We start from the raw sequence: 17,432 nt of genomic DNA, 5'->3' as shown, positions 1-17,432 counted from the left end.
CACACACCCCTGGGTGCCTGTCATGGCTGCCCACTGCTGACTAAGGATGATGGTTAAATGCAGAGGACACTTTTCGTTGTGTGACCATGTGCTGTGCTGCAGTGTTTCACAATCACTTCACTTTCACTTCAATGACTGCAGTGTGGACCTGGAGCAGCATCTCCTCAGTTGTCTTAGGAAGTACTTCCTCTGCTGGGTCTTCTTGATGGATGAGATTTCACTTCAGGTTCTGGGAAATAGTTGGTTGTCAGATATGGTGAGGTGGGGGCAGTGTTGAGAAATTTACAGCATTTATCAGACGCCCTTATCCAGAGCGACTTACAATCAGTAGTTACAGGGACAGTCCCCCTGGAGCAATTTAGGGTTAAGTGTCTTCCTCAGGGACACAATGGTGGAGCACAATGGTGTGTCCCTGGGATTTGAACCTGGGTCTTCTGGTTCATAGGCGAGTGTGTTACCCACTAGGCTACTACCACCCTACCACCCTTAAGGAGAAATGTCTCCTGAAGTCCACTGCCATCTCTACTGTCTTGTATACTGATTGTAAACATGGGTACAATGATGGAAATATAGCACAGACCAGATGAATCAGTCTCCTGTATATGGTACAATTTAAACTTTGCCAGTATGATTGAACTTGTTTTACTGTAAATGAATTCATTTCAGAACCGTGACTTCCTGAGTGTAGTGGCACTCGGTTTTGTTCTTCTGTGACACTTTTCGAAGCTAGTCTGACAACAAGCATTTGAAACGCAAAGGAATCCAGATGTTTTGTATATACAATCATTATGTATTCCCACGAATGATCCTTTTTATAATTTTGCTCCCTTTTAATGCAATTATTACCCCAAATGAATTAACCAATAATTGGCTCATAAGCTGACAAAGATGCCATTTTGGAGACCACACCAACCACAAGGGAAAGGACATCAGACATCTTTGCACAGACATTGTTTTAAGATGATGGTTGATCTTTTTTTTTATCAGAAGTTATTGCTGTTAATTTAATTTAATAACCTGCATTAAAGATCACATATTGGACAGAAACACATTCTGGACTGGAGGCACTAAAGCTAAAAACAAAAAAAACATAAAATGTTAACAGCAGAATAATGATTGTTGATCATTTGATATTTAGATGACATTTAGATACTTTGTAGATAGTTATATACTTTAACTGAATAGTACTGTTTGTTTTGCTGTTATTTGTATTAGTGTCTAAATGTGATTAATGTTTTATATGGATTTGGTTCTGTAGTTTCTTTCATTATTTTTCAGTGTATAAGTATTCTGTATGTTGTGTTTGTGTGTGTATGTTTAAATTAATCAAAAGCACCACCAGGCTCTCTCTCTCTATATATATATATATATAGAGAGAGAGAGCCTGGTGGCGCTTTTGATTAATTTAATCAGTAATTGATTAATTTAAACATACACATAATATAAAATATTGTGCAGGGCATTAGCACTTAGCAAGCTACAGCAATGTTTATTTCTTTATATGAATGAGATTTGTGACTCAGATGTGCACTTTCATAAAGAGCAATCTTTCTGCTGTAAAAAAATATTTTTGTGTGTATTGTCTGGATTTTATTGTCTAATTTCAATGCCCCAATTGAATTATTAATTTACTCAGATTGAGACAAATAAGAGTTGAAACTTTAAAGCATTTTTATTTTTATATTACAACCTACACAAACCCTGAATTTAGGGTTTGGTGAGGAGTTAAGAGCCCTCCTCCTGACAGAGCATGTGCCCAAGTGTGTGAGGGAGAGACGTAGAGCAGACTAGAGGTTCCAGTTGTTTTCCACAAGCCATAGGACCCATAACTGCATTTGCTATCCCTGTTAGATGCACAAGGCTACTGTTAGACAAAACTTTTGTCCACTTCGACGTTGGTGAGTGTAACTCCGAATGCCGTTTCTTGCTTTTTACATTGTAATTGTTTTGTTGCAGATTAGTAATTGCTTTTCTGTCTTTAATTCTGTTTGAAGGTGTAGTCCGCTGGTTCATTTTCTTTTTTACTGAGGGATCCGTCACATGGAGCTCTGCCTCATGGCTCAGTTTAACTCCTTGACTGAAAGTGCAATGGTGGTTTTTGCTGGCAACCTCTCTGCTTGGAACCAAAGTATGGTGCCGTGTCCTCACCTGACACTGAAGCCGCGCAGTGTGGGCGTGGCTTGTCTTCTGGCTGCCTTCATCTCATTAGCTGCGCTGGGTAATGCACTTGTCATCTTATCGGTCCTGTACAATCGACAGCTCCAGACAGCCACCAATTTCTTCACTGGCAACTTGGCCCTGGCTGACCTGCTGCTAAGCGTGTGCGTGCTGCCATTTTCTGCCACGCTGGAGGTGCTGGGATGTTGGCCATTTGGTCGGGCGTTCTGTGACGTGTGGGCCGCCTTGGACGTCCTGTGCTGCACTGCCTCCATCCTGAGTGTGTGCGCCATAGCAGTAGACCGCTACGTTGCCGTTCGTCACTCGCTGCACTACCGCATCATGGTGACGCGAGGACGAGCGGCGGTGGCACTGGCGTTCATATGGGCCGTGTGTGCTGGCCTTTCCGTACCGCCCCTTCTGGGCTGGAAGGAAGTTCCACCGAATGACACCAGTGTCTGCACGGTGACACAGGAGCCAGGCTACGCCCTGTTCTCCTCGCTGCTCTCATTCTACCTGCCCCTGGCGGTGGTCCTGGCCGTGTATTCACAAGTGTACGTGGTGGTGCGTAGGACTACACTTTCTCTGCAGACTGGGGTGAAGCGTCACCGTGACTATGGGGACGGGGCGACGGAGGTGGTCCTGAGGATTCACCGGCGCGGCGCGTTGGTGATGGATGAGCGTGGAAGGTCAAGGAGAGCGCATACACGATGGCTACTGCGCTTTTCCCGGGAGAAGAAGGCTGCAAAGAACCTGGCGGTGGTGGTGGGCATTTTTATCCTGTGCTGGCTGCCCTTTTTCCTCATCCTACCTTTGGGTAGGTGAACAGCATATTGTCTTCTGAAGTGATTGTTATATGTTGCACAAAGTCTTCTTCAAATATAGGACTTCAATATCATTTGGATCCTTGACCAGGTAAACATTTGGGATTGCTGCGATCTTAAATACCTGAAGTTGCAGTGTTTTTATCTGGGGAAGGTTGCTGTGAAACTCCTGAAATAAGTGAGACTTTGCATCTGCTGCTCCACCACAACATTGCATGTGGCACAACGGGAAGTATGAGAGTGATGTTTGCATCAGCCAATTGGCACACAGTGGCCGCCTAGTACACAAGAGTGTGCTTTTTGTTTTTGTGATGAGTTCAGATGTTGGAGCCAGACCGCTCGTGTTCTGCACCATGCGATTGGCCAGTAAAGGCTAAGTTGTTCCCGTCGCGTGGTCCCTTTCCAGTAAACCCGGTGAATATGGGCCTAGCCTCAGCAGCCGTTATAAAGAAAAGGGACACGCAACGGTAGTTTACCCTCACCTTCATGCGGAACACTTGGAAACTGTGGTGCACGATCCTCGGTCGGATTTTTTGAGGGTAAATAAGCAGCATTCCTGCTGCACATGTCTGCATGTTCAGTAACACGGAGGTCAAACTGATTACATTTGAGTGATACAAAATGTAGGAAGGGCTGCGATAGGGCAAAATTGCGGTATCACCAAAATTGGTCCAAATAATTTGCGCTGATTGGCTGAATTTTGCGTTAGTTGTTGCCATCACAATATCACAAATTCCTGGAGGCGCTGCTTGACCGACACTGAGTCTTGTTGGCTACAAAGAGAACACTTTAGAAAAACCCTGTTGAGAGGTTATGTGTGACATGTTTATGTTGTTTCTGCCGTGACGGTTATAAGGTGTGACGTTTGTTGGGATGTGACTTATCCCGCGTCACTTGTGATTAGTTCTGTGTGAAAACAACTAATTCCTGTCATGTGTAAGTCAGGCAGCTGAACACAAAAGCTCTTTAGCTCATTCCACAGATCTTCACTTGCGCTCAGTTGTAATGCACCTTGAGTAAAATCCTGTGATAATGGGTGTGTGTGTGACAGTTTAATCTTTTAGGGCAAGTGTAGGGAGCAAAGCAGTTTCGATTTAACTTCCGCAGTCTTGGACAGTGGTTTGAACAACTTTTTGTACAATTGCCCTCTCAAAAGTGCGTCCATTTGTTTGTGTGCGTACACAGGTTCCGTGTTCCCTGCACTAAGGCCCTCTGAGGTGGTCTTTAAGGTGGTCTTCTGGCTGGGCTACTCCAACAGCTGTATTAACCCGTTCATCTACCCGTGCTCTAATCTGGAGTTCCGCCGTGCATTCTCACGCCTCCTGAGGTTCCCCCGTCACCGCAGAGCGCCACAACACTCCTCTCTGAGCGGCTCCACCAGAGAACTCTCCAGAGGCCAACAACCAAACCTAAGAAACTCACTTTTCCTGCAGATGAAGGATGATGACATCAGTGATGTCTGGGGGTGACTGGCCTCTTCGTAGCTCCAGCAAAAAATGAGTCGTGTACAGCTGTGGTGCCTGTGCCTTTTACTCTATTTTAACATTGATTATGAACACATCCAAAATATGTTATTAAACTCTGGCACAACTACCCCTGCACTTTTTATTTATTCATTGTGTACTAAATCCACTTCATTCTGTCAACATAATGCATTTATGATTGTTATATATATTATATATCTTATAACCAATGAAATGCAATAAAGATCTATCGACATTATAGTTTGCTCTAGTCTCTTTGTGTGTCTGTGCCAGCTTGGTTTTAATAGGATTTAGGACTTTGCTGAGATAATTGCAGGTAGTTTCACATGGGGATGAGTCCAGCACCAAACCTGACAGGGCAGATATCAATCGGTCTCTCTCTATCTCTCTCTCTCACACACACACACACACAAAATCCTGCAGTTGGCTTAGGCTCTTAAAGTAGGTCCTGTTAATCAAATTTTTAAAATATGTTTCTATCAGCTGAGAGGTGATAGAAACATATTTCTATGTTTCTATGGTGAAACCTAACATGACTTTGTCCCTCTTACTGACCTAAATATTTTCTTCTGCTGTTCATCTTGTAGTCACACACTCCATTACGCACATGTGTGTTTAATCTCAGAAGCCAAATAACACTCTGACACTAAAACACATACATTCGTGCACAATGTCCAAACCATTCAATCCAATCAGATAACTAGCGAGGGCTTAACAAACACACAGATAACAGTAACTATTTTGGGCTACAGTGCCAATGAGCCAATGAACTGTTCTCATAACAATCAGCGATGTGGAGGACATTCATACTATAAAAGTCTCACCTGAACTAACCTGACAAAGAATGGTCGACGTATCTGTGCCTGAAATGTGACCGCTGCCTTTTAAGTGAGCAGTGTGTGGGGACTGTATCTTGCTCAAGGTGACCTCGGTTGCACCTTGGCAGATTGGGGTTTGAACCCACCACCACTGCCCCATACATTGGTTTATTATAAGAAGAATTTGTTTTGATTGATTGATTTGATTGTTTTGATTGTTTTGATTGATTGATGCACTGAAAGTAAAACTTAAAATAAAACTAAGAAGTTTAAAAACATGAAAAGATTACAAAATAAACAAGGAATAGCCGTTGATGGATTTCCTCCATTTGTGGGAAACTACTGGAAGACCTTGGGATGTGTAGATTACATCAATTCAGCATCCCACTGTATCTCAAGACTAAATGTTGCTGATAATGGGCCTCTCCACATTTATGCATGTGGGGTTAATAACAGGGTGGTAGTAGCCTAGTGGGTAACACACTCGCCTATGAACCAGAAGACCCAGATTCATATCCTGCTTACTACCATTGTGTCCCTGAGCAAGACACTTAGAAACTCTAAGTGTCTCCAGGGGGGGACTGTCCCTGTAACTACTGATAGTATGTAGCTCTGGATAAACTAAAGTGAAGTGATCGTCACATGTGATACACAGCAGCACAGCACACGGTGCACACAGTGAAATTTGTCCTCTGCATTTATCCCATCACCCTGAGTGAGCAGTGGGCAGCCGTGACAGGCGCCCGGGGAGCAGTGTGTGGGGACGGTGCTTTGCTCAGTGGCACCTCAGTGGCACCTTGGCGGATCGGGATTCGAACCGGCAACCTTCTGATTACGGGCCGCTTCCTTAACCGCTAGGCCACCACTGCCTCATAAGGGCGTCTGATAAATGCTGTAAATGTAAAATGTAATATCTATATACTTAAGTTCTGTAACGTAGGTTCTGAATTCTTTCCTATCTGGGATACAGTGACACTGAGTGATAAGGAGAAGTCAGCTTGGTGGCTTTTTCATCACGCCGTGACCGTGACCGCGATGACGTCACAGACCACGTGGTACCTTCGTCGGCGCTTCGCCCAGGTCCAATTGGCGTAATCACCGAAAGTGAACAGTGCCGGAGAGAGATAGAAAAAAGAACGACGAGTTTCCAGCCGCTCGCAGCGGCCCTTGTTTCATCGGTGGATTTAACAGTCCGAGTGCGGAGAAGCGCTGCTCCGCCGCCGCCGCCTGGAGACCTTAAGCGGGTCGTGCCTGGATGGCCGAAGCTGCCGCCGCTGGTACGCATTACCGATTAGCCAGCCAGCTAACGGTGCTAACCGAGAGTTCGCTCGGTCACGATAGTTACGCATAATGAACTCGCCAGCTCGCCGGCGTTTATTAGCGTGTGTAATAACCCCAGTCGGCGGTTAGTACGAAGTCGGCTGTCATGTAAAAAAAAAGATGAAAAGAAAGGCACCGGTGTTTAGGGAAGGCTGGCGGAGTGAGTGGGTTTAAGCTGCCATGTTGTTTCCCTAAAAAGTCTTAATTTCACTACACGTACATTGAATGGATTCTGTGAATGTTCCGAAAATTCCATGAACTATTCGGTAAATGAGACGGGTTTGCCGTCATTGTAGTAGGAAGTGCTTTGGCTGAGGACCTAGTCCAGAGAAACCAAAGTCCCCTTGATCCTGTTAGCCAAACCGGGGTTTAAAAGCTATCGTGCACCCCAGTTTCCAGACCTGGAGACGAATGTAGATCCAGAAAAGGATGGATGTTGTTTCGGATGGGTTGTCAGTGTTGTCAGAGCAGAATACGGGCAAGTATGATTGAAATACGCTGCTCAAAAAAAGGAACGCAATCCTAGATCTGAAAGAATTTAATATTTTTATAAAATATTTTGTTCTATACATAGTTACATTTACATATGCAGCATTTATTTGATGCCCTTATCCAGAGCGACTTACAATCAGTAGTTACAGGGACAGTCCCTGTAACTACTTGAAATCATTAAACTCAACACTCATTCTACACAATTATATAAAGTTATTATTAAGGTGCAATATAGGGCATGATGGCCTAAAAAAAAAAAAAAAAAAAGTAAAGTGATTGTCACATGTGATACACAGCAGCACAGCACACGGTGCACACAGTGAAATTTGTCCTGTGCATTTAACCCATCACCCTGAGTGAGCAGTGGGCAGCCATGACCGGCGCCCGGGGAGCAGTGTTATGGGACGGTGCTTTGCTCAGTGGCACCTCAGTGGTACCTTGGCGGATCTGGATTCGAACCGGCAACCTTCTGATTACGGGGCCGCTTCCTTAACCGCTAGGTTATGTCCATAAGCAAAAAAGAAGAAATAAAGCAAAGCAGACATGCTTTTTTTCCCAAAATGATGATATCTACGTTTTCTGGGGAGTGTAGACGTCTTTTCTGTAACTGTGTGCCCTGCTGTTGAGAACACCCACTTGCTAGGCACTGAGGTGCGTCTTGCCATTGTGGTGAGGTGACTGCATTTACATTTAATGCTTTTCCACCACATCAGTGGATCACCATCCACCGGAATACCACCTCCTCTTTGATTGTGCCATAATGCTCCGACACAGGAGCATGAGATTTAAGTGAGGCTAGAGGTTTCTCGAGTTTCTCTGCTCTTCCAATTCGACGAGCCATGAGTATCACTTGACAGGCTGACTCTGTTCACCATACTATGGAAGTCCATAGAGGACATGCAATATCACTTTTATTTTGTTATCTCAATATAGCAACTTGTAGTATTGAGATTTTTTTTTTTTACTGATTTGTTTGATTGGAGCTAATCATCAGCATCATGGATGAACGCATTCATTATTACTTTAATCAGGAGCTGACACAAGCAGAAATAATACTATTTTTATACCAGAGGAGAATACTCTGGCAGGGGTGGCCAAATCACAATAAATCACTTTATATATTTCTATTATTAAGGTCTGGCAATATGAAGTGGTGATAACACACAAACTACAAATCCCATAGTGCACTTCTTCAATTGTCTTGCTGAATGCAGTATGTGGTGTGATCAACTTGAAATTATTTTTTTCGTGCTTCAAAGTCACTAAATCTCTGTGCAAAGTCAGTGTGTTTAATCTTGCAGGAGTAAAAAGACATGAATTGGTGGCAAAAGCTTATAAATTTTTCTTAGAGTTCTTAGAACGCACCTGCCGTAGTAACGTCGAAAACATTGGTCTTGTGTGAAATGGTCACCACCAGCAGAACCACGCCTGCCTATAATTTCCACATGTTGTCTATTCCCTTAGCACAACAGCATGTGAAATTGATTGATGTTGCTTCCTAAGTGGACAGTTTGATTTCACAGAAATGTGATTGACTTGGAGTTACATTGTGTTGTTTAAGTGTTCCCTTTATTTTTTGAGCAGTATTTTTTGAGCAGAATGTCTTCCAGCAGCTGTATAGGTCTTTGAAAATCCATATATATTTCAGAACTGCACATATATGGAATACATTTTTGAAAGTTGTTACTCCTTTTGGTTTCTAGACACACTGGAACTGAATCCAGACACTGCAGAATTTGTCCCACAAGAAAAACGCAACCAGTATCCCCGTGCCAGGAGAGGAAAGCCCAGGTCTGATCAGGACCAGAACTGGAGAGGTCACCACAATGGCTCCCACCCAAAGCATCCCCTTAATAGTGACAAGAGTACACACCATAGTCATGAAGACTCCACAAGAGATGACATGAGGAGAGGTAGAGGAAGGGGTGGAAGGGGCAGAGGTGGTGGTGGTGGAGGAGGAGGGAGAGGACGAGGTGAAAGTGGAGAGCAGAGTGGCAATGGAAGACAGCCTAGAAGTGGGCAGTTTCCCAGATGGCAGAAGCCAGGTAATAGCAGTCTTCTCGGTTTGAATGAGGATAGTAGTCAAATCCCAAATCTAGTGCACCCAACCAATCACCACCTTGAATTAGAAGGGTTATACAGGCAAAGTCACAGAGAAGAAGATGTGCAGGCCAGTGAAGAACACCGTGACGCGCGTCCCAAAAAGTCAAGAAAATTCAACCAGGAGCCAAGGAGAGCACATGAAGAAAAAAATGTCAGAGTGCCATTTCTTAAGGAGAAGGAGGAAAACCAAGAAAACTGCCATTCTGGAGCAAGGGACTGCCCTCCCAGTAAGCCTCAAGATGTCAGTTGTCGTTCCGAGCACGATGCAAGGTTCCAGAACCGAAGGACTTGGAGGATGGGAGAGAAAGAGACCCATGGTGAATCTAAAAAGAGAGCTGCTGACCATCGCTACTCCAGAGGAAGTTGGAGGGACCACCATCAGGCAGAGGTGCAGATGAGAGGGGATCATGAACAAAGGCCATCGTCAGCAATAGCGAGTCCATTAAATACTCCAGAGGAGCTCAGCAGGAGGAGTGGTCCAGGGAGAGGCCCGAGCAGACGCACCCCATTACAAGATCGTGGACAGAAACGGACTGGTGGTCCTGATCAGACACCTGGCCAGAGACAATTTATGGCCGTCCCAAAAAGTAAAGAGACCCAGACAGGTGAGCGTTTCCTTGCTGCAGGTCCCACCACACTGGATGTTATGTCCTTGTATTGCTAGTTCTTTTCCATGTAATGTGTCTTGCTTGTGTCTTATGCTTGAATTGTTCACTGTTACGTTTTTGATTTTTTTTTTTTTCTCAGGTTGTTTAATAGAGCAGTTGACTGCGGAGAAATACGAGTGTATGGTGTGCTGTGAGGCCGTTCGAGTCATGGCACCCGTTTGGAGCTGTCAGAGTTGCTTCCATGTCTTCCACCTCAACTGCATTAAGAAATGGGCTCGCTCTCCTGCTTCTCAGGCACACGGTAATGAAAACCAAAAATCATTCTAAGATGCTGCTAAAACTAAACTACCCACAGTTTGTAACAAAATAAATCATGAATAAAAACGTTGTTTTACAGACGGGAGTGAAGGGTGGAGATGCCCTGCCTGCCAGAATGTTGCCTTTCGAGCACCCAACTCTTATATGTGCTTCTGTGGTGAGAACACTGCAGTGCTGTTGGTTTTCCTGTATTAAATTCCTTTTATAAAGTTCTCAGGCTCAACTATTTCCAGTTTGCTGAACCTTTTGCTGTTATTTGCAGGGAAAGTGACCAACCCAGAATGGCAGAGAAGTGAGATCCCCCACAGCTGTGGAGACCTCTGCGGAAAGAAGAGGACTGCAGCAGACTGCAGTCACCCATGCAACATGTGAGGCCACTTTGGGACAAATAATGAGGTTGTAAGCAAAGTTGAGGGGCAGGTTCTTTTTGTTTGTTGGTTTGTATTATTCACAAATGAATACAACCTTTGACCTTTTGTCTGCTGCATATGTAATGCTTTTGGACAGTCAGTACAGCTATAAAGAATACGGGTCTGGAGCTGAGCAGCATTACATCAGTCACCCACGTGTTGCCCACGTGTAAGGACCTGTGTGCATGTCACATGGTTTTGATTGTCCTATATTTCTGTCTGCTTATTGGTCCACAGTCTGTGCCACCCTGGGCCATGTCCACAGTGTCCTGCTTTTGTAACGAAATCCTGCATTTGTGGAAGAACCAGGTATAAAGCCAATCATGGTCAGAACTGTTTAATGAATTGATTTCAGCTCACAATATATTTTTATACTGTTATGTAAATGTAATACGGTGTCATCAACTCTGACTCTATACTTTTCTGAGCTTTTTCAAACATTTTTTTTTACATGGTATAATATCATTCTATTACTCGCATAAGGCTCACTTTAATATTTCGAAAACCCCAGCACAGTATTTAATTTGTTGTCCTATAAAATGGGTCTGTAATCTGTCCTCAACATTTGGAAGAACTGTTGAAAATGTTCTACAGTCAGTTTTTTCAATGCATTGTAGTGAACTGCTGTTAAATCCATCTTCTCTCCGTAGCCAGCAAGTCCGCTGCAGCCAGTCTGTTGCCATTCGCTGTGAGCAGGTGTGCAATGCCTTACTCAACTGTGGGGAACACACCTGTGCCCAGGTGTGTCACAGTGGGCAGTGCAAGCTTTGCCAGCTCAGTGTCCACCAAGGTCAGTTTTTGGCCATCTGCAGAACACTGCAGGACATTGTAGATCTGTTTTTACACATTGCCCAAAACATTATCCAACAGGGCGCACAACATTTGCACAGTGGTGTACTGTGTGTTATGTTATGTCTTAAATCTCTATTCATCCTCCATTCCTCCCTCCATCTTTCTGCTCATCCCCTTCAGGGTAGGCCTCTGACACTTTTCAACTTTTGATCTTTGTGTTCTGCAGTTTGCTACTGTGGTGCAGGATCCAGGACTGTGTCATGTGGGACGGATAAGGACAGCTTTGATGGCTCAGGCTATTTCTCTTGTCAAAAGCCATGTGGAAAGTGAGTTAATAGGGAGTACAGTAGAGTAAGCTAAACCTTTCACTTTAATTCATTAAAAGACTAATGTGTTTTTGCTAGGGCTGCACAGTAATCAAATTTTAATCAAAATCACCACCAGGGGGTGAACAAAAGCACAGACTGGGCGGCAACCTCAAATTGTGACCAAGTGAGACTGCAAGAAATTGTCCTTCATTTGGGGTTGAAAGAGAGAGAGAGAGAGACAGAGAGAGAGAGACTCGCATATATAATCTCGCACCACATACGGCTATAATTATGAACGAAGAATCAATGCACAACATTTCATAAGGTTTTATTTTATCTTTAATGTTTACAGCATTTTGTGTATTCATGTTACAGACCAGAGTGTCTGCCTTCCCACCTCATAGGAAAGGCACAGCTTCTGTTCTGGTACCTGTATATGTTGCATAGTTAGTTCACTGTCTATAGTTGTTGACAAATCTAAACAAAATGCCTCTGTGTTTGGCCCTGCCCTGTCTATAGTAATTTTTCCAAATAAGCAGGTAAATGAAAGTTCATCTTTATTGTTAAATATAAAAAATGAAATATTTTCATAGGATGTGAAATACAAAATATAAAAGCCTTGTTCCCTTGCCATCGTGCAGCCTTAGTTTTTTCAAGTTATAAAGTCTCTCACTGTAACCATGTTTGCATATTTGTTATTATGCAATTATGATTGCGCCTCTATGTTTGTTCTGTCTTCTTTAACTACCCTTATTTATTATTTTACTTACTCTGCTTCATTGCTCCTGTATAAATTACTTTTTTTTTTTTTTAAATCTCAACAGGGTTCTGGACTGCCAGATCCACACATGCCAGCAGGTTTGCCATGCTGGATCATGCCAGTCATGCCTCCGTTCACCTAAGCTTGTTCGCTCCTGCCCTTGTGGTCAGACGCCTCTGAGTAAACTGATGGAGTTGGGCTACCCTGAAAGACGCTCCTGTGCGGACCCCATACCATCCTGCAGCAAAACCTGTGGAAAGCCACTGCCTTGTGGCTCCAATGGTGAGAGAGACAGTAGACAGTGACAAAGTATTTTTGTGTTCATGGCAGTAGGACAAAGACATAAAGCAGAGCTTTGGATGGCAGCCTTCAAGTCACATGAGCATTTGTAAATGACGCTGATTAGTGGGACATGGTATCTTTCCAGACATCATCCACATGTGTGAGAAGCTGTGTCATGAGGGCATCTGTGGCCCGTGTTTCCTCACGTCCACAGTCAAGTGCAGGTGTGGCTCCAAAACTAAAGTAAGTCATTTTCAGTGCAAGTTTTGCCCTGTACTTGTACATGTGTAATGACAATAAAGTTGAATCTAATCTAATATAACAATCTTTCCTGCTTTGAATCATTCATGTTTGTCTTATTCAGGAGGTTCCATGTGCAAGTGTCCAGTATGAAAGTAAGAACTTATCAGATGCAATGATTGTCTCAAAACCACAGTGATCTTGTGAACTGCTTCTGCAGATTTTGTAAATCAGGTATGTAATGGCCCTTGTTTTTCTTTGGCAGATGAATTTACTTGCGAGAAGCGATGCAACAAGAAGCGATTTTGTGGCCGTCACAAATGTGGAGAGCTGTGCTGTGTGGTGAGTGGTGGTATTCATGAATCTGTTATTTGCCTAAATATACAGTGGTGATCTTATTATGTCCAGACTACACAAGTACAGAGAAATGACCAGAAGTATTGGATCTCAACCAGACCTTCGAAAAAGCCCATATTATGTTTTTTTTATTTTTTTATGTGCCTGCATTGCAGGACGTGGAGCACAAGTGTTCTCTTATCTGTGGCTACAAACTGAACTGTGGCCTCCATCGCTGCCAGGAGCTCTGCCACCGTGGTAACTGCCAACCCTGCTGGCAGACGAGTGAGTCTACTCTTCTATACACACACCTTCTATCACACCCACCCAGCTGTGAAAGATCTGTTTACTCTAACACCTCACACACCTTCAGTTCAGCTACATCTCAAATGTGTTTGGATTTGTGTTCCACAGGCTTTGATGAACTGACATGTTACTGTGGTGAAACAGTACTATATCCACCCATCCCATGTGGCACCAAACCACCAGAGTGCAAGAACCCTTGTACCCGTCAGCACGAGTGTGATCACCCGGGTACCAGCGGATTCTATCAGATTATTTGCAAACTTGTGAAGTGCAGTACATTATTCTGAATTATGTGTGTTTTTTTCTTTCCCACAAGTGTTTCACAACTGCCACAGCGAAGAGAAATGCCCACCATGTACCTACCTCACAAAGAAATGGTGCATGGGAATGCATGAGGTAAGGAACACAAGGGCAGCCTTTCACTTTTACTGTTCATCACACTGTTTGAAGCGTAACGTGTATCATGTTAAGAGTTTTAATTTCTCTCATCCAGCAACGGAGCAACATCCCATGCCACCTACAGGACATCTCCTGTGGTCTAGCCTGTAATAAGCTCCTTCCGTGTGGCTTTCATCGCTGTTGCCGAATCTGTCACCGTGGGGATTGCCTGGGTGATTGTGAGCCCTGCCGGCAGCCCTGTGTCACGCCCCGCCCTGACTGTGGACACCCATGCGCTGCCTCATGCCACCATGGGATGCCATGCCCACGCAGTACATGCACTACTAAGGTCTGTGGTGATTTGATGACCCCCTTGTTGACCCTTTCTGGAGGGTTATCAGTGGATCTTCAGTTTTTTCTAATTTTTAAAAATGTTAGACAGAATTTATTGATAACTTACACCACGCAGATCACCAGCAGTTTCATTTAAGCAACAAGTGAGTGTGAGAGCTTACCGCACTTCAATATATGGGGCAGTGGTGGCCTAGAGGTTAAGGAATCAGACCTGTAAGTGGAAGGTCGCCAGTTTGAATCCCGAGCTGCCAAGGTGCCACTGAGCAAAGTACCATGCCCATACGCTGCTCCCACTGCTCACCAAGGGTGATGGGTTAAATGCAGAGGACACATTTTGTTGTGTGCACCGTGTGCTGTGCTTCACAATGACCATCACTTCATTTTCACTGAGGTGCTGGGAAAATGACTGCCCTTAAGAGTTTAATTGCATTAAAATGTAATGCCCAGATTAGATTCCAGATTATATGGATTCAAAAAAGAATTACTCTTGACTTCATGTTCTTTATTGCACATTAATCATTCATTTAATGGCAGTGGTGATTCATAAGGTTTGACAGAGGTGAACGTTTCATTAACACATTCCTGACTTGGGTCTCCCTTTCAGTTTCAGAACTTTTAAAATAATATGTCTTTATAGACATTAGTCTTAGTTAGCAATTTGTCTTAGTGGCAAAGATGAGAGGAGAAAGTGGCTCTGATGACTTATGAATTAGACTCTTGGGCTCTAGGTGGAGCTGCAGTGTGAGTGTGGCCGTAAGAAGGAGATGGTGCCATGCACAGAGGCCTTCAGTTCATACCAGAGGTTTGTTTCACTGTATATAGCTCATTTGATTTTTCTGTTCGAGAGATTCTTTGTCTTACACTCATATGTGATTTTTGCGTGTTTGTGTTGTAAAGATATGCAGCCATCGCCATGGCGAGTAAACTTTCAGACTTGCAGCTTGGAGATTCTGTGGATATTGGACAGCTCATTCCCAAAAAGGAACGCAAGCAACCCAGGTCCTTATCCAACAACACACACTGTCCATATGCACACACTCTTACTCAAGCTACCCTTACACAGCCTCTCACACTCATTGGTATGTTTTGTTATTTTTAATGCATGTGTTTTAGGTTGGAGTGTGATCAGGAGTGTGCGACACTGGAGAGGAACAGGTTTGCCAAACATAAATAGTTTTTTATATTTTATTGTTTTTAGATATGTTTTTTGGTCCACATTGGTTAATTTCTCTGTCTGTTAAATAATTTGATATTCCTACATTTTTGTGCTTTGTGCATCGAATATTCACTGTTGTTATCTGCTGACAGGCGATTGGCTGAAGCCCTGCAAATTGACCAATCCAATGATCCTTTCAGTCTCAGATCTACATCCAAGTACAGTGACACTCTTAAAGAGGATGCCAGGTGTATTTTCTTTTTGATTTGCACATTTAAAAGGTCACAATGACAAAGAAAATGTACGATTATGTAAGTATTAAGACCTCTTTACTGAGTCAAATGTCACCTTTGTCAATCCAGAAAGGAGTTTAAATTTGTCAGTGAAGTCGAAGAAGAAATTAATAACCTGATTGAACATGCAAACAAGGTAAGTCAGTAAGCACATTTCTGTTTTTGTCTCTTAACTTATTAAAATGAATGTGGAAACTTTTGCCATCATATAAAATGGAATAGTAATGGGTTTGTGTTTGTCACAGGGTAAGCAGCCAAAGCGGAGTTACTGTTTCCCCCCCATGAACAGGGAACACCGGCGAATAGTTCATGAGCTGGCTGAGGTATACGGGGTGGAGAGCGTCAGCTATGACAGTGAGCCCAAGCGCAATGTGGTCATCACTGCAATCAGGTCAGCATCTGTCATTGTAGAACTGTACTTACTACTATAATATAGGGTTGGACAAATGTGATTGTCATAATAATTAACAATTCATTACAATATTTATCTAATCTCTTTATTTAATAAGTAGGTGTACCCGGCACCTCCTTTGTCATTTGTTAGTTCTCATGCTGCTGTGCAACATCTCTGCAGGGGCATTTTCTGTATTATATATGCCATGATAAATCTTATTGCTTTGGGCGTGTCACTGACCCTTAGTGTCAGGACAACACATTTAACCAGTAGCCCAAAGTGTTCAGCGCAGCCTGTTTTCATTTTTGCAGGGGGAAATCTGCCTGTCCAAACTCCACCCTGACTGCCCTGATAGAAAGAGAGACCACAGCAAGGGCCCCACCTCCAATCGCCCACATCAAACAGCACAGCAGCAAGTAAGCACAGAGAGCAAACAGCTGGTGGTTTTTTATTTAATTATCCCATCAAAGTTTATTCTAGGTTTAATTCTTTTTTTTTTTTCCCCTGTGTGAACAAAATGTCTTGTTTTTGTGCTGACAGGAGTGAAAGTGGAAGTGGCTGGCTGAAACCAACTAAAGAAGAAAGCGCCATTGATTACTTTGACGTTCAGGACTGAGTCTAACTCTGAACCAGGCTCTTAAAATAAAGTAATATCAATGTTTGCACCTTAATCCTGAATTTGCAAATAAATCCTTATTTACTACCATAGCTGCTGCACAATGCCGAGAAAGCACTCATTCATTAAACTAGATTAGAAAGCTTATAATTTCATAGTGATATTAGTTTTGTGAGTCAGTTGAACACTCAAGCTGGCTAAAGTACAAGTAGTATGTGAATATCTTATACATATGAAGTAAAATAAGCTTTATTTGGAATGTGCTAATATTTTCCTTTCTGCAATATCTTTTTCACAATATGACCACTAGATGGGGGGTTTCAAAATTTCCATGACAATAGGTTCTCAGATTTTTTCAAGATGTTTAAAATGTATTCACACATTGGTTGAATCCGGGAATTAAACTTTTTTCGTCCCATAACCATTTAAGATGGATTTTTTTTTTTTGCGATTGTGTTGAAAAAATGATAAGCACTTTAAGTAATTATTTATTTGAAGTCCTGCTCTGTTTTTAACAAACAAGAGATTGTTTAATGGAATTAAAGGACGTGACTTGGATTTGTTTGGTACTCACACTCAACGTGTCACGACACACCTCCAGCTGCCAAATAACTGTTCGCCGTATTGGTTCAGTGGCCAACCTGTTCCAGAAAAAAAAAAAAAAAGTCTCCGCTACTCTTTTC

General features: G+C 43.1%; 2 protein-coding genes across 2 annotated transcripts; both read left to right on the top strand.

Moving 5' to 3' along the window:
• Window positions 1-1,820: 1,820 nt before the first annotated feature.
• On the top strand, window positions 1,821-4,576 carry LOC114783932 (alpha-1D adrenergic receptor-like). The gene is made up of 3 exons (XM_028969314.1): window positions 1,821-1,898; window positions 1,995-2,974; window positions 4,167-4,576. The coding sequence occupies exons 2-3, from the start codon at window positions 2,041-2,043 to the stop codon at window positions 4,448-4,450; spliced, it is 1,218 nt and encodes a 405-aa protein (XP_028825147.1). The 5' UTR covers window positions 1,821-1,898; window positions 1,995-2,040; the 3' UTR covers window positions 4,451-4,576.
• Window positions 4,577-6,343: 1,767 nt separating this feature from the next.
• nfx1 (nuclear transcription factor, X-box binding 1) lies at window positions 6,344-16,841 on the top strand. Its single transcript, XM_028969313.1, has 24 exons — window positions 6,344-6,560; window positions 8,799-9,803; window positions 9,946-10,107; window positions 10,204-10,281; window positions 10,387-10,492; window positions 10,772-10,843; window positions 11,185-11,324; window positions 11,553-11,652; window positions 12,459-12,676; window positions 12,822-12,919; window positions 13,041-13,071; window positions 13,182-13,258; window positions 13,429-13,537; window positions 13,667-13,786; window positions 13,875-13,954; window positions 14,052-14,285; window positions 15,019-15,092; window positions 15,188-15,289; window positions 15,404-15,445; window positions 15,599-15,694; window positions 15,809-15,875; window positions 15,985-16,130; window positions 16,445-16,549; window positions 16,674-16,841. The coding sequence occupies exons 1-24, from the start codon at window positions 6,539-6,541 to the stop codon at window positions 16,747-16,749; spliced, it is 3,360 nt and encodes a 1,119-aa protein (XP_028825146.1). The 5' UTR covers window positions 6,344-6,538; the 3' UTR covers window positions 16,750-16,841.
• The last annotated feature ends 591 nt before the right edge of the window (window positions 16,842-17,432 follow it).

The sequence above is a fragment of the Denticeps clupeoides genome, chromosome 2, assembly GCF_900700375.1.
Source record: "Denticeps clupeoides chromosome 2, fDenClu1.1, whole genome shotgun sequence".
In the NCBI taxonomy this organism is placed as follows: Eukaryota; Metazoa; Chordata; class Actinopteri; order Clupeiformes; family Denticipitidae; genus Denticeps; species Denticeps clupeoides.
Note: the sequence above shows the minus strand (reverse complement) of the source record. Positions and strands in the feature narration are given on the sequence as shown.